At 39.3% G+C, this 14,905-nt stretch overlaps 1 protein-coding gene across 1 annotated transcript in view; it reads right to left on the bottom strand.

The window, feature by feature from the left end:
- PLEKHG7 (pleckstrin homology and RhoGEF domain containing G7) overlaps positions 1–9,196 on the bottom strand; it is a 40,041-nt gene extending 30,845 nt beyond the window's left edge. The window contains exons 1-4 of the mRNA XM_068937270.1: positions 8,826–9,196; positions 6,432–7,173; positions 5,752–5,774; positions 512–639 (exon numbers count right to left, since the gene is read on the bottom strand). Of these exons, the coding sequence (XP_068793371.1) occupies positions 512–639; positions 5,752–5,774; positions 6,432–7,145 (865 nt within the window). The 5' untranslated portion in view covers positions 7,146–7,173; positions 8,826–9,196. The remainder of the gene's footprint in view (positions 1–511; positions 640–5,751; positions 5,775–6,431; positions 7,174–8,825) is intronic.
- Between the last annotated feature and the right edge of the window lie 5,709 nt (positions 9,197–14,905).

Below are 14,905 nucleotides of genomic sequence, written 5' to 3'. Positions count from 1 at the left end.
TGGGGCCTGGGCCACCCTTTTGAGGAAGACTAGCTTGTCTGCTTCTGTGAAACTGCTTGTTGTGCCCTTGATTTTTTTTTTTTTTTGAGGAAAACTTATATTTCCAGTCACAAGCATCTTGTGGTCATTGGCAATCACACTGAACACTGTGCTATATTCCACAATAGATATTTGTGGAAACTGCTTGCAGGTCTATATATGAACATTGGAAGGTTTCGTGGCAACCTGTAGCCATGGGTTGGGTCTACAAGCTTTGTGATCAGAGCGCTAATTGAAAGGCTGTCATGAGGCACACCCTTCCCTCTGCTTAAAGCTGGTAGGTAGGAATTTGTAATTTCTGATGGAGATCCTGCCCTGGGCTCTGGTTGCTCCAACTTTGCGGAGGAGGGAGGCGATCTGAGTCCCCCCACATTGTCATGGTACTGGTCTTTGCTCCTGACCCCATGTGCGCATGGACCTTAGTTGTGGCTTTAACGGGGCTGAGATGGGCACACTCCAGCCTGTGTCTGACCTGTGTTCAGCAGCAGGGCCGCAGGGGGCAGATAGTCCATGGCACCATCCGAGATGAGGAGGTCTCCGGGGAACACCTCAAGTCCGGGCAGACTCACCACGACAGAACTGCGCCTGCGATCAGCTGATCTGTGGGATGCGACCACGGCACATTTAATCGCTTTCCCCTCCTTATGGTAGAGGAAACTTCTGAAGTGCTCCTCACCGGCATGTGAGGAAATGAGCTTAAAAAACTCCTAATCACAAGGGTACCACATAAGGTATTAAAAGAAGCCAGTAATTTCAGTGAGTTGAAAACCTCAGTGATCAACCTACCTACCTATCTTTTACTCTCAGCTGTAGAGTGCTGTTGAGACAGAGGGGCTTATGGGCAAGGCTTGTCTCAGGAGATAGGAACATAGAGAATTTAAACATAGGAAATTCCTAGGTGCTTCTAAGATTAGGCAAAAAGTGAGTGAAGGTTTCTAAATCTATGTTTTGGCTCTGGAGTCTAAATGGGCAGTTAAATACCATGACCATAGCTGATATATGGATTGTCAGTGCTTTTGACCTGCATACAACTGATGATTTCAAGAAAAGATAGCATATTAGCATAACAGTTCAAACACTTTTTTATAATCGCCTTTTGGCTAGCTTGCTCTATTTCCTTTCTAAATCGTTCAGGAGTAGTTTCTAATAATTCAAATAATTTTGTATTTGGAATATAATATGGCTTAGCAGCCTTGCTGACTGGAGACAAATGGCTCTTTCCAACTGTTGCTGTTATGAACGGAGGGCATTGTCCAGGACGTCGATCCATCAAGTTAAGTGGCACAGGCATTCTGTATCCAAAGGTGTGTTTGAGGCAGAGGCTGCTTGCATTCAAACACAGAAATTATTGGTGTATTTCAAAACCTTTTGGGAACTTGCTAATAACTCACACCAATACCTAATTAACGGTGTTAGCATACTGTTGCAAGGTAACTGGCATCTGCAGCTGCTGCTCTGCTTTCTTCAATTTAGTGATGCATAAAGACAGTGTCAGATTTTAAAGAGTCAGTAATTAAGTAGCTATTGTTAGTAGAAGGGAGTTAGCTGGGAGTGCAGGTGTCAGGTATGCATGTATGTACAAGCATGTATACATAGATACATATATACATACACGTATGTGTATATATATATAATATATATAGTTACCATTTATTGTGTGTGGTATTCTTGGTCAGTAAAGCATAATTCTTACTGCTTTTTGCCTAGGCAGGAACTTTGCTGTGACTGTTTAGTCACTTGTCAATGTTTGATGTGAAACTTTGCAAGTATTTTTTCTCCTTAAGTGCACAAAAGGTCACCTGGCAACTTACTGACTGGCAGATGGATTCTGATGAGGCTGAGAGCTAGGTTTTAATAGGTATAGTGGGAAAGGGAGACCGTGCTCTCTATTATGATCTGACAGTGATGTTGCTTGCAATTACCTTAGGTAACCCAATCTAATTGTCTGATCTAAAGGAAAGATTTGCTCCTAACCGTAGAGAAAGCTGTAGGTAACCTCTATGTAACCTCTTGGACAAGTGGAGTATTATACAAGCCAGATGCCGAAATATAGTACAAGGATAATTCTAAGAGTTGTAACTGCTACGCTGTGAAATTTAGGAGATTTCTTTCAGATTCAATTCACAATAAAATTTGTCAGTGTATTACTGATCCTTTAAGTATCTAGACAACCTTAGTTTTGAAATATGTCTGGAAGCTGGAGGTTAGTCACTTATGAAAATAAATAATGGGTAGCACAGTTTCATTGTAAATGAGTTAAATGCTGTTATTTTCCTAAATCAGGAAGGCCTTGAATTTCAGAGATACTTACATCTAAGCGAGTTATTCACATAGGTATGCAAGCCTGTGATATATGGGAGCATGCTAAGGTCACTTGGATGCATATCTACAATATTCCCTTGCAGTCTGACATGCCTGGGATGATTAATGGCTTATGTGCCTCAATTATGTACGCATCCTTGATAGGTGAAGGTACAGATACAGGTATCTGTGATCATCTGGCCTGATGCCTGTAGAGATTTTAGGTTCTTTAGATGTTTTTATTGGTTTTACTGGAGAAATGAAACTACTGGAGTGCTGTGCAGTACAATTTGTCAGTGTTTGAATCTGGATGGAACATGTTTCCATTTTTTTCATGCCTGGCGATCCTGTAGCTTTGCTTTTTTCTTTAGTTTGTGTTTGTTTTTCTTACAAGGGGCAGGATGCTGAAGCTCTTGAGTGAAAGAAGTGTTTCGTGCCTTAGGGATGACTTGATCGCAAGAGGAGATGATATTTGTGCAATGATTCCTCCTTTAAATCTGCTTGTTTTGCCCAACAAGATAATGTCAGAGGTGTGTACTACAAAGTTACTGGAAATTATTAAAGATGTTGAAGAAAGTCAGGGTCTGGGGAAATAAAAATCCTGGGTATACAGCTGTTGCTAGGGCAGGGAAAGTTTCAGCTGGTTGCTCTTTAAAGATCTGTATCCTGATAGATTTATAATCTTAGTCTAACTAGACCTTTAGATGTCACAGGGAACAGACATCTATATCAATCCCCTTAACTAAGTAATATCTGTATTTTTAAAATGAGTACTTCACATATGAGAACCAAAACAACTGAAGAGGTCGCAAAGATCAACGTTACAGGGTAGTCACAGTATTAAACTGAGATAGCTGCTAGGTGATGACGTTGCCACCAAAGGGGCTAAGGGAGGGTGTTTGGACTCCCTACTTCAAAGGGGTAGCATAGCATTTTGCTGCTGTGTTAGATATTAAAAGGGGAAGAAGAGGACTTCAGGACAGACAAGTCCAGCTCTTTCAACTCATTGAAAATGAACTCCTTATTAGTTACAGGATGCCTGTAGGAAGGAGTGTGATCTGGTTTTGCATCCAGTCTCTGGCATACTGAATTGGGCAAGGAGAAAATGAGTTCATAATAAATTGAAAGTGTTGTTTTATCAACATTTCCTTCAGTCGCAGTGTTGACTTCAGCATCTCACCCTGTCTCCACCACATATCCCTCTCTCTGTGCTGCTGCTGTGGTGCTGTTTGTTTGTTTGTTTTGGTTGATTATTTTTAATCAGCATCAACTCAGCACCTTGTCATGCTAACAGGGATGTCCTGGCATAATGGACTGAAGGCTGCGTGAAGGAGGGCTATTTAAAATCAGAATTGTTGCTTAAAGAAAGGCTTTTGAAAGTACAGCCTGAGAAGAAGGAGAAGAGATGCTTATTAAAACTGAAGGATGGAGGTATGTCTTTATCCTGTAAGGTCTTTTGGATGATCTATGAGGCAGTGTTGGAACAGAGCTGCCAATTGTGCCAATTTATTTCTAACTGGAAAGAATAATCTGACATTTCAGCAGTTTTCTCTGGCTGTGATAATAAGGGATTAGCTGTTAAGGAGTTAGATTAATGATTTAGATAAATGAGGAGCTGAATACAGTCCTTGCCCACACCTTGGACCAAATTCAGCTATTTAACTTGACAAAAAAGTTTAAAGCAGAAACTAGTGATTTTTGTTATAACATTTCTGCATATTCTAATATTGGCCAGGACAAGAAATAGAAACTGTAATACGTCATCCCAAATTCCTTTTCTCAATCCTTCCTGCTGATGATCATGACACAAAGCTTGTGATGTTCCTTGTGTGATTTCTTGATTTTAAAATGTATCCAGATGGCTGTCGAGAGCCAATGCCTTAGCTGACATATACTGCGTTCCCTCCAAAGCTGCCAGACAAGTTACACCAAGAGAAGGTATGTATGTGCACTAAATGACTAAACAGGAGAATGTTAAACATTTGTATTCAGTCTTCTTCAATTTCTCACCTGAACTGAGCTACAGATCTCACAACTATTCACCCTACCAGTGGCTTCTGCTTATGTATTTCCGTTTTGAGTTGGATCAGAGCAGGCTATTCCCGCAGTAGGTGTGGACTGTTTTTACACTGAGACACAATATCTCCTTCCCTCTCTCCCTCTTTCTACTGTAAGTTCAAAAGGCTAAAAGGTGAGATGGAAATTGCAGCAATTCAGAAAATCTGGGAAAGCTCTTGTGCAGTGAGCACATCGTTTCAGAGGCACATATGTCTGTTAAGCCTTGTCTAAGGAATTGCACCGTGTGCTGACTCATGGACTGTATCAGCCGGCTCCCACCCCCACAACTCCCAAACACAAACCTACTTGAAAGACAGATCTGTTGGCCACCGGCTGTTTATAATAAATCTTTTGCCTGACAAATGAGTAAACATTCGGAAAAAGAGTTACAGCTCAACTACTGATATCAACGGCCTTAGAGAGTAAAATACTATATGGGATGGTGAGGCTATTTCTGCCTTAGGTTCCCTAAGCCTTGCTGACCAAGTGCTAGTGCTAGTGCTAGTGCTAGTGCTTTTAACTTACCTGACTCACCTATGTGCCCCACCTGAAAGCTTCTAGGGGATCAGGCAATAAAATGAACATTGCACTATCAGTGAGAGAGGTGTTGTTATTAAAGGAGGTACTAGTTGCTACTTCCTTGCTGTTTGGGGACCAAACAAATTTATTTTTGTTTCCTTTCTATAAATATTTGAATGTCTTAAGGAAACAAACGTGGCTGAATCAAACTCGCTTTTAATCAAGATTTTACTTTCTGAAAACTGCTCGTAAGAGCTTAATGCCACTCAGTGCACAAATCTGTGGTATGTAGCACCTTATCTCAACAGAAAGTACATGCACTAACGGCTTATAAAATTCAAGTATTCTTCTTAGTTTGTAGGATTAACAATCCCTTCATCCAGCAGCAATCCTGGATCTGCTTTTCTCATATATGAGAACAATATCGAGCTGTTCTGCTAGATTCTTTGCTGCCTTTTTCCTCCCACAAAGTTTTGAAGAATGTCGCTCAAGATTATGAGATGTTTCACATTCTTCAGCTGCTGAAATTTGACACTGTTAATCTCTACAGCAAGACCTTTCGGCAGTTAGTTCCCTCTGCAGAGCTCTCAGATCGTCCCACTGAAATATTATGTGAAATATAGCTAAACATGCCAGGGAGAGGGCCACCTTTGAAGGAAAATCTCACTAAGAAGTTCAGTATAACATGCTGGCGACAGGCACTTCAAAAAACAGATCTATAAGTTAAAGCTGACTTATGCATACATGTCTTGCTGTTCACTTTGTCTTAGAAGGAAGCAAATCCATTAAAAATATAAAGAAGTTCAGCTTAGAATAAAATAAATATTTGCATACCTTTTTATAGGCAGGCTGCTCTTCTGAAAGAAAGTGAGATATTCTTGTTATTGCGTCAGAAAGTAAGCAATCTGATTTGTTAAGAGGAATATAATGCGTAAACGTAGACATTGGCTAATTACTCTTCTATTATGGAGAAAGGAGCAGATTCATTTGACATCCAGAATGTTTTCTGTATTTGACTGATAGGGAAAAAAAGCTTTTGGTCTGTGGCACAAAACTAACGAGGTAGTAAAGTGAAACATGTGCTTAAGTGCTCTGCATGAGGATACAGTCAAACTATATTTGTTTGTGCAAGTAATGCAAGGCCAAGAGAGTAGGTCTACGGGCTTTTCTCCTAGCAGCAAAGCTGGCTTATGTGGTTCCTTTTGCTTTGTCCTTGGACTAATATGGGATGGATGAGCAGCAGTTTGCAACCACAGAAAGGTGAGAAAGCATGGCCAAGCATAGGAATGGACTAAGCCGACTTGGTCTCCAAGAGGCGTGGCTGGAGCCATGGTCTCTTGTTGAACTGGAAGGACAAATCTGCCTTCCTGATGAGATCAGAAATTAGTCTTTTATGGGAATGGAGCACAGGTCAGGTTGCAGTTCTGGTTAAGAACAGTGGATTTTTTTATGCAGTGGGCCATGACTGAACTTGCAAGGCTGAAAAAGAAGTTGCATCATCTTGTCCTCCTTACCTGGACACCTTCCTGCTGCATAGGGCTGGGATGGGGAAGTCTCACAGGCAGAGTAGCAGAGCTGGTTTTCCATAAGTGTTGAAGTGTCACTTCTTGACTCCCATTGCTGAGAGGATCTTTTTGGCTTGGTAGCTTTGATCTGGGGTCAGCAGACTCCGGATCTGCTGTGGTTGTTTCAGTCTTTGCTTTGGAAGACAGTAATTTTGCATGGACACAGGAAGGTAAAGACAGTGAGGAAGATTTAGTGCACCTTGGTGGACTTTTACAAATATGATGCAGAGAGCCAGTGTATTCCTTTTGAATCCCCAGCTGAGCTGTGTCAGAGCTCGTGAGAGCTCTGTCCTGAAATGACAGTGTTTGTGAGGCAGAGGCCATCCTTAGACGCCTTAAAGTCGGAGAGGTGGAAATTCTGGCCAGAGCATGCCGGTCAAACTGGAAAGGTGCATGGTGGTTCTCATCGTGCTCCTCTGTGGGAAGCTTCAGGAAAAGTGAGGACTCCATGTAACTTCTTGGGTGGATGCAGTCACCTGGGGGCATAGTGACATCCATACAAACTGATATCTCCTGTGTTTCACAGAGACTGAAGACAGCATCTTCTGGGCTGCTGCTTCCAGACAAATCTTCACAAAGCTCAGTTTCCTCATTTAGAAGTGCCACGTTGATGTACCTTTCTTTGCTCAGGTCCAGAGAATAATGAGAACTTGGTTGCTGCATTCCTTATTTGCAGCATAAAGATTTATAGCTGTGTATGCATAAAAACATTATCAGAAAAGGATCTTAGAAACTTGTTGTATGCATTTTTATTTAATATGGGAGCATATGCAAATGGAAAAAAATCTAAATAAAATAACATAGATATATGGACTAGTACAGAAACATAGCATGCAAGTTGAATCCTTCTTAAAATAAGAGTTTCAGCTTCAGGACCCTATCTCAGCAAGCTCTTTAAACAGTTGCTAGCTTTGAGTGTGCAAGCAGTGTCAATGTTGTATGGTAGAACTAATTACATGATAAAGACTAGTCATGTAACTAAGAACTTTGCTAACCTGATGTTGCAGCCACCTAACTTCTTGCTGCCACTCCCCCATCAATAAAAGAGATTGTGACACTACTGTACATGGGATGTAAGTGAAGCCATTAGCTGTCGGGTGTCCTACTGGTTGCTAAATGGTTTATGTTCAAATAATAATTACTTGCTGCAAGCTTAAGGAAATGCAATCTAACATTTATTTAAGGTGAGTCTACTCACTGTCATTTTTGTTTTCAGTAGGACAAGCATATTGTAATAAATATTATGTCAATTGACTAATGAAGACAGTTTATAAAAGTAACTTGACAGTTTATAAAAGTAACTTACCTGCTGATTGATTAGTTAATAATATTACGTTCTATGATTCATTAAGCTCTATTTTTAAGGTACATTAACGGCAAGTCTCTCTAAAACTGGACAGAGAGTACAAGGTATAACTCATGATTGTTAATTCAAAAATAAGCCTCTTTTGCTAACAGGAATCTTAGAAATGGTCATAACTCCTGGCTTCTCTGGGCACTTTTATTTACTAGCATGGATTTATTCAAACATATGTTGACTTTTTCTTGAGTTGCTGCAATTTATATTTTGAGTAGTTTTGAAGTCCCATGAGACTGATTTATCAAGTTATTAAAAACAAATGCTTTCTTCAAGTTTGCAACTTCATAATATTGCTTTTTACAGACCTTTTCAGCCAGCAGAACACAATCATTCAAATGTTTTCAGGAAGAAAATACAGAGGTGACTTTGTGATAGGAATAACGTCTTTCAGAACTAGTGAATGGGCACAGATATGTTAGCATCTATTAATTCTTCTTTAATAGATAAAGTGTAAAAAAACATGTGCTCATTAAAATGGATATTTACTAAAATTCACATGATTGATATATTGTGAATGACAATAATGAGAAATTATTACTATTTCCTACTTCTGAGCAAAGATATGATTGCATACTCTTGCTGTGAGATTTCCTAGTATTGGCTGGTGGCCCTTTTAAGATTTCTATTCTGCTACATTCTAAGCTACATAATGAAATAAAAAGATTGATCATTGTTTAATGAAACATTCTCTTAGCTTTTTTTAAATAACCACCTCTTCCCCATGAAGAGTACTGTAACTTATCACGGAGCTTCCAGATAGTCATGTGAATAGAATTTTATTGTATAAATATAGGATTAAAGACAAATCTTTTCAGGAAAAAAAAAAACAAACTTTTTTTTGTTTGTTTGTTTTAAGTAGAAGCTCAAGGAATTGTTCTCGAAACTTTTGGCAGTAAAATATTTGTAAAGAAAATACAATGCAAGAGAAGTGCAAAAATATGCTACATACATGCACACAAATTACTGTAGATGATTAAACTTACCGCATTAGCCAGGTGAAGATTTATCAACTGCCAGTGTGTAACATCCTTTGTACATACAATTAAGTCAAATTTTCAAACAACTACTTGCCTAACTGTGTATTAGGCTCAGCAGCAGAGAGAGTGTTTTCTCTTTTAAAGCGTCCTTACTGAATGCTGATATAGGGAACTAGTTTTTCTTCTTGTAGATTCGTTTCTAGGGGATTTGTTTATCAGCTCAGACGGAAGTGGCTTCAGGATCAATGCTTGTTTACAAAAGGTAACACGATCCACACATTTTATTAAACTTCATTCCCGTTAGTAATTCTTTTTTCCACTTTTCACATTGATAAAGTTTAGCAAGTGAAATCTCAGTCAAGTATATAATAAGCTGTAAGAACAGGTGAAATGCCTCCACCCCTTGAATATTTGAGTTTGTTGTTTGTCTTGATTCAGTCAGCTGGATCTAACTATGCATTGTTCATCCTTCATGGAAGAATAGTAGTGATATATCCCGTGGTTACGTTATTTACAATCAGATTTTAATTTTAGCAAACATGCTAACTATCTGAATAATTCTGAACACAGGCAGACTGTAGTACATGGACCATCTGAGGGCTCCTCCAAACATCCGTAATTCATTATTTTGTTGTGTTGCAGAACTGACTGGAAACCACCAGAAGGAGCTTAGGCATTCTTTGATTGGTTGAATTTGAAATGAAATTGGGGAAGATAGGGTCTATTTGTAGATAACCTCTGAAGAAGCACCAACCTTCGCAAATGTTCAAATCTATCGTGTAATTAATATGTCTTTTCAAAGGGCTGAATGAACACCTGCAAATGCAAATAACCTTTGCACTGTTTAATGACACTTTGATTTCTTGTAAAGATTTATTCAAAACTTATGCACAAATCAAAATCTTGTTCCTCCAAACTGGTACAAATAACAATCTTTGGTTGATTTCACTTAGCATTGAATCAGACTTTATGGGTTGAAAGAGGATTAGATATGTTCCAAGAGGATGAAAGAAGAAAAAAAACTTGAAGACTTTATTTGTAAGACTGGGACAATATTTATTTCAGTACTCATCTAGTTCTGCTTGTAATAATAAGGAGAGAGACTAAAAAAGAATGTGCTCACCCTGTCCAGTACTCGACAGTATGAATATATTTGCTTTAAGTAGAGGTTTTATGAACATAAAGCTCTATATTTTTTTTTGTGTCCTTATGCTGCTTCTTAAGGTGATATTATGATCAGATGGAGTGGAACAGACTTTGGTACCTAATGAAATATGCAAATATTTGGACATTTTAGGATGTTCAACACCGTGGAAGAGACCTAGTTAAATAGCTGTTGGATGGGGCGGTGAAGCTCTCCAAGAGCTGCAGCCTTAACGGAAGAGGACAGAGGGCCAGCCAAAGGGAGTCATGTCTTGCTGGGTTCGAAGGTCGCCTCTGTGGTGGGGCAAGCTGAGAGTTATGTTCCCTGCTCTTGGCACTCTTTACGCTTATGCACAGTGCATAGGCAGGCTCTTTTCTGAAGTGTACTTTAAAGCTGTTACTATAATTTTTCCCTTGCACCTTCTTATACGTAGATAACTAGGGGACCTCCAGCAAGCACCAGTCCTCAAACTAGTAGAGGGTCTGGGAGCTGCAAGACAAGCCAGGTAGAGTTGATTCTGAGGTCAGATAGTCTACATTGCGTGTTTGGGCATCCTAACGAGGGCCTAAAAACTCTTGAAGTCTTATCCCTTGATCTGTTGGTGCAATTTCTCTAAGAGCATTTCTGTGGTGAGACAATCGGCAAACGTGGCCTCCGCATGGATACTTTTACAAGCCAGGGCTGAGGCAGCCACATCAATTAAAAGTAAGTGGGCAAAAATTACTCATTCTTGCTGGCCAACTTGGGATATCTGATATCCTGTTTTCCATATACTTAGCTATGTATAACTTGTAAGGGGCTCAGAGTACAGATGCTGTTGACATCAGCTGCAGCTGTAAATGCTCAGCTCTCTTTGTAATCAGACCTCGGGTCTCCACTCTAGTACCCAGAGAGGAAGGAACATGCGCTTAGTGACCCCTTGTGAAAAGTTCAGTTTCAATGGCTTAGCCAGAGTCACAAAGAAAGTAGGTAGTAGATGGAGGGATAAAATCCGCTCCTTTAGAGAAATGTGAGAACTCCTTTTTCCCTCCCTATGAACGCCAACCTCAGTCACCTCGTGCTTCTTGGCTTTTGCAGCAAATGAACAACAGTGGCCCAAAGACAGCAATCTCCCGCACTCCTCAGTGCTGATTCATTCCCAGAGCTAGGACAGCCTGTACTTTGAGGAGGGGTGCATGTGTGACTAAGACCTGCTGTCATGCCAGAACTGTATGAAAAGGGGGTGGAGGCAGTGCAGGTTGTGCAACCATCCCTCCGTCGTCTGACCAGGAACCCCTTCTCTCTCCTTCCCTGAAGAGACCAAGTAAGCTGCTAAAGGACATTTGTGTCCTGGTACTTCCTCAGTTCTGGGTGCTTAACTTTGCGACTAAATATTATTTTTTAAAGGCAACAGTCTTCTTTTCCCATCCCAAGTCAAAGAAAAAAGAAGGAAACTTCCTGTTTTGAATTAGAGTGGGGGTCCTGGCTTGCCCAAAAGCTGCAGGCACAGAGCAATTCAGCTGAACTTCTCATGTGTCTGGTCAGAGACACAGTAAGCTTGGGCAGAATTACCTGGAGATTTAGCTGGGGAGACAGTCTACCATTTTTCAAAGGCTTTACCTTAGCCAAATCTAGGCAGTTTTTCATGGGCCCAGCATCAACTACACAAAAAACATTTTTCTCTTTGCCAATAAAATTTTGCCAGTGACTGGTCCAAAGTGAGAATTTATAAAAGAAGAAATCATTCCCATTCTGTTATTATGGCACACGCAGTACATTTTTCTCTAGACTTGCCCTCAAAAAGACAGAACATTTTGCCTGAGAAGTTTCAAAAACTTCACTTAATGGCAGATACCCATTGTGTGAAATATCTGCCAAATGGTTAAAATCTGGCACACCAAATGGGAACTTAATCATAACAATAGCAAGTGTTGGACAAGTTTAACACTAGGCAGCACTGGCAGTTCTGCCTTTAATAATATGAGATTTTTGTTTAATCAATAGACAGTAATACTTTTACAGAAGTTAGCAAGAAATGCAGTGTATGCTCCTACTTATACACAACGGTTTCTGTACAAAGCATTTTGTTCTTGAACTTCCTCTGGAGCAAATGAAAACATGACTCATAAGAGAAAAACAAAACAGGGCCAAGAATCAAAAAACACTATTCATACAAAAGCTTTCTAAAAAGCCTTGAAAAGGAGAGGCCTTTTCAATTCTTCAGGACCAACTTCTATGGAACTTAAGGGATCATTTTTCTGCATATCCAAAATTGAATGGTGAAACACCTCACTCTGTTTAAAAATCATCAACTCCCATGATGTAACTAGCCAAAGGGAATAAAGGCAGGGTGAGGAAAAGAGTAGTTAATTTCTCAAAAACTTCTCCATTTCTGTATGAAACCATCTATTTCATTTGCAATCAGCTATAGATATTTGAGGTATGGTAATAATATGGAAAAAAATAATGAAAGAGTAACTTTGGTTTGGGCTAACGTAAAACAGACAGGTCTTGACTATCTTGGCAAAACTTGTCCCTGCCAAACTTTACTCTGGGTCTAGTGAAGAATTGTTTTGGTTAGGTAATGCTTTCTGCCTTAAAAACAAGTCACTTCAAGAGTCAAAAGCTTTCATTTTGAGTAATTAATTTTAATGTATTTATTCAGAAGAAATCATTTGTTAAGCATTATTACAAGTAGGTTTAGTCACTACCAAACTAAGTAATTCAGGAAATCTACTCTCTTTAGTCAGCCTTTAGTCAGCTTTACTTATAGTCCCTTCTTTGGTTCCTCTTCTCCCTTAAAAATTTCTTTATGAATGCCTTGGGTCAGCCTGAACTTCAGTATCTCAGTCACAATATTGACAGGTCTTAGATATCTGGGTGATTGCCTTTCCTTGCAAATACTGTGTCTGGTTTTCATCTCTCAGCACCTAATTAAAAACACATTGTGTCATCCAAATCAGAGTGCTGAAGCAGAGGTAAGAGGCAAAGGATCAGGTCTGAATCTCACCTGACAGATCAGAGAGCTGCTGGTGTGCTTTCCCCAATTTCAATTTGATTCTTCAATCAGGAATACAGAGCTGAAATCTGCATGCTTCAGTGCTGATACATGACATCAGTTCTTTTACTTTAATGTGGTTCCCAGGACAGTTGTCACTGAGTTCAAAGTTGCAGATCTTTTCTCCTAGTCACCCTCAAAACGATCTTTTTCACAGCCTACTGTATAACATGTAGGCTGCTGACTATTACTCAATCAGAAGATTTCACTGTCCTCCTCATCAAGAGCGCTGAATAAGACGATTATGGGGACAAGTATTTATTGTTATTTATTATTATGGGATAAAACATAAGATAAATTTGTAGGTGAAAATCGTAGTTTTCCATTAACTTTCCAATAATTAACTTTCATTTTAGTCTTTTTTTTTTCCTGGCCAGTTCTCTATGACATATCACCAGGAAACATGTACCACTAGGAAGCAAATGTTTTGGAAAAAAACCCAAAATTTTTATACTTTGGCAGTCGTTTATCCAGATTGCTGGATTTAGTAGATACAATAGTCCTGCTGAGACAAGACATGCTATAAACAATGACATCTGTTTCTGTTTGCTCTTCAGTGGCTTCCCACACGATAATCATGGTATAGAAATGACAGGATTGCCATCAAATATCTCCAGACATTTTTTCATTCTATGTATGCTTGTTAGACCCTAATGTGCTGTTGGGGGGAGATTATTTTAGAACAAAAAAAAAAATGTGCAAAGTTATAAATTAATATCTGTTCTTATGAAGTTTATCCAAATTTCAGAATATGAATTCCATAAGATCATAAATCTTATAATAATTATCCAAATTTAATAAACTAAACCTATTTTCCAACTGGAGAACATATCAGAACAATAGAGGGGCAGGTTAAAGGAAGTTTTTGCTGCCGTTCTGTAGCTGTTTGCCAGATGCTGCTGTAGGTATTAGCTGGGCAAAGAGCGTTAATTCATCTTCGTTGGAAATTTCTGTTTTTGTAGCACTTATCAGTCCTTTGCATATGCAGACAATGGGCCAATTTTTTTAATAGTGACAACTGAGCATTAAAGGAAAATATTCAGATACTAGCAAATAAATGTCTATGAAATGCAGTCTTACAGTGGAAACATCAGGCATGGTGTCCACCACAAAATCAGCGCTGCTCCTTGTACTCGTGCAAGACCAGGTGCTCAAGTGAAATAGTCAGTTCAGTTCAGTGAAATCCCTGGAACTCACCTGAGTTATCCTGGCTGAGAATTTGTCCTGCGCTATTTACTTGGCCAAACCATCTATAGTGTTATATAAGTACAATATAGCTGACCAGCTGCAAAATTAGGAACCATCACTTTGAATTTTAGGTGAAATTAATTTGTTATTGGCAACGTTTTTTTCCAGCGAAGGAAGCAAAGGTCACTGTTTCTGATGGGTCTCTCATAAGCATGAGAGAAAAATAATCTCTATTGTGGATTACCAGGTTTATACCCAGTCAGAAGGCCTATTTCCTTTAGGATTAGCTTAAGAAGAAAAGATAATGGATGAAAATAGGGACGGTATTTGTTGTAATGGAAATAGAAGTAAATATAGGATAGTTAGGGTAGTTTGTCTTTTTGCCATGACAATTTTCTTACTGTCCTTATTTTTCTCTCTGTGGCCACCTATAAACACCTGAGGAGTTACAACAATGCACGTGACTGCTGAGGTCATTTTTGGTGTCAGCAATCAATAGACTATTAGATTCCTAGTGACGTGTTTTGCCACATAATACAAAGGCAGGGAAAAGAAGATAGCTTTTTGTTGTGTGTTAGGCTTTGTCCTTTAAAAATAAAGTAGTGCATCCTGTGACTATACCACTAAAAGAGGTATATTTTTATATACCAGAAGAGCTGTTGACTAGCTGAGAGCATCACAAAAGCAAGCAGCAATTTCCCTAGATCTGGTCGTCGC

This window comes from Struthio camelus, chromosome 1 (assembly GCF_040807025.1).
Source record: "Struthio camelus isolate bStrCam1 chromosome 1, bStrCam1.hap1, whole genome shotgun sequence".
NCBI lineage: Eukaryota > Metazoa > Chordata > Aves > Struthioniformes > Struthionidae > Struthio > Struthio camelus.
This window is presented reverse-complemented; position numbering and strand designations above follow the sequence as displayed.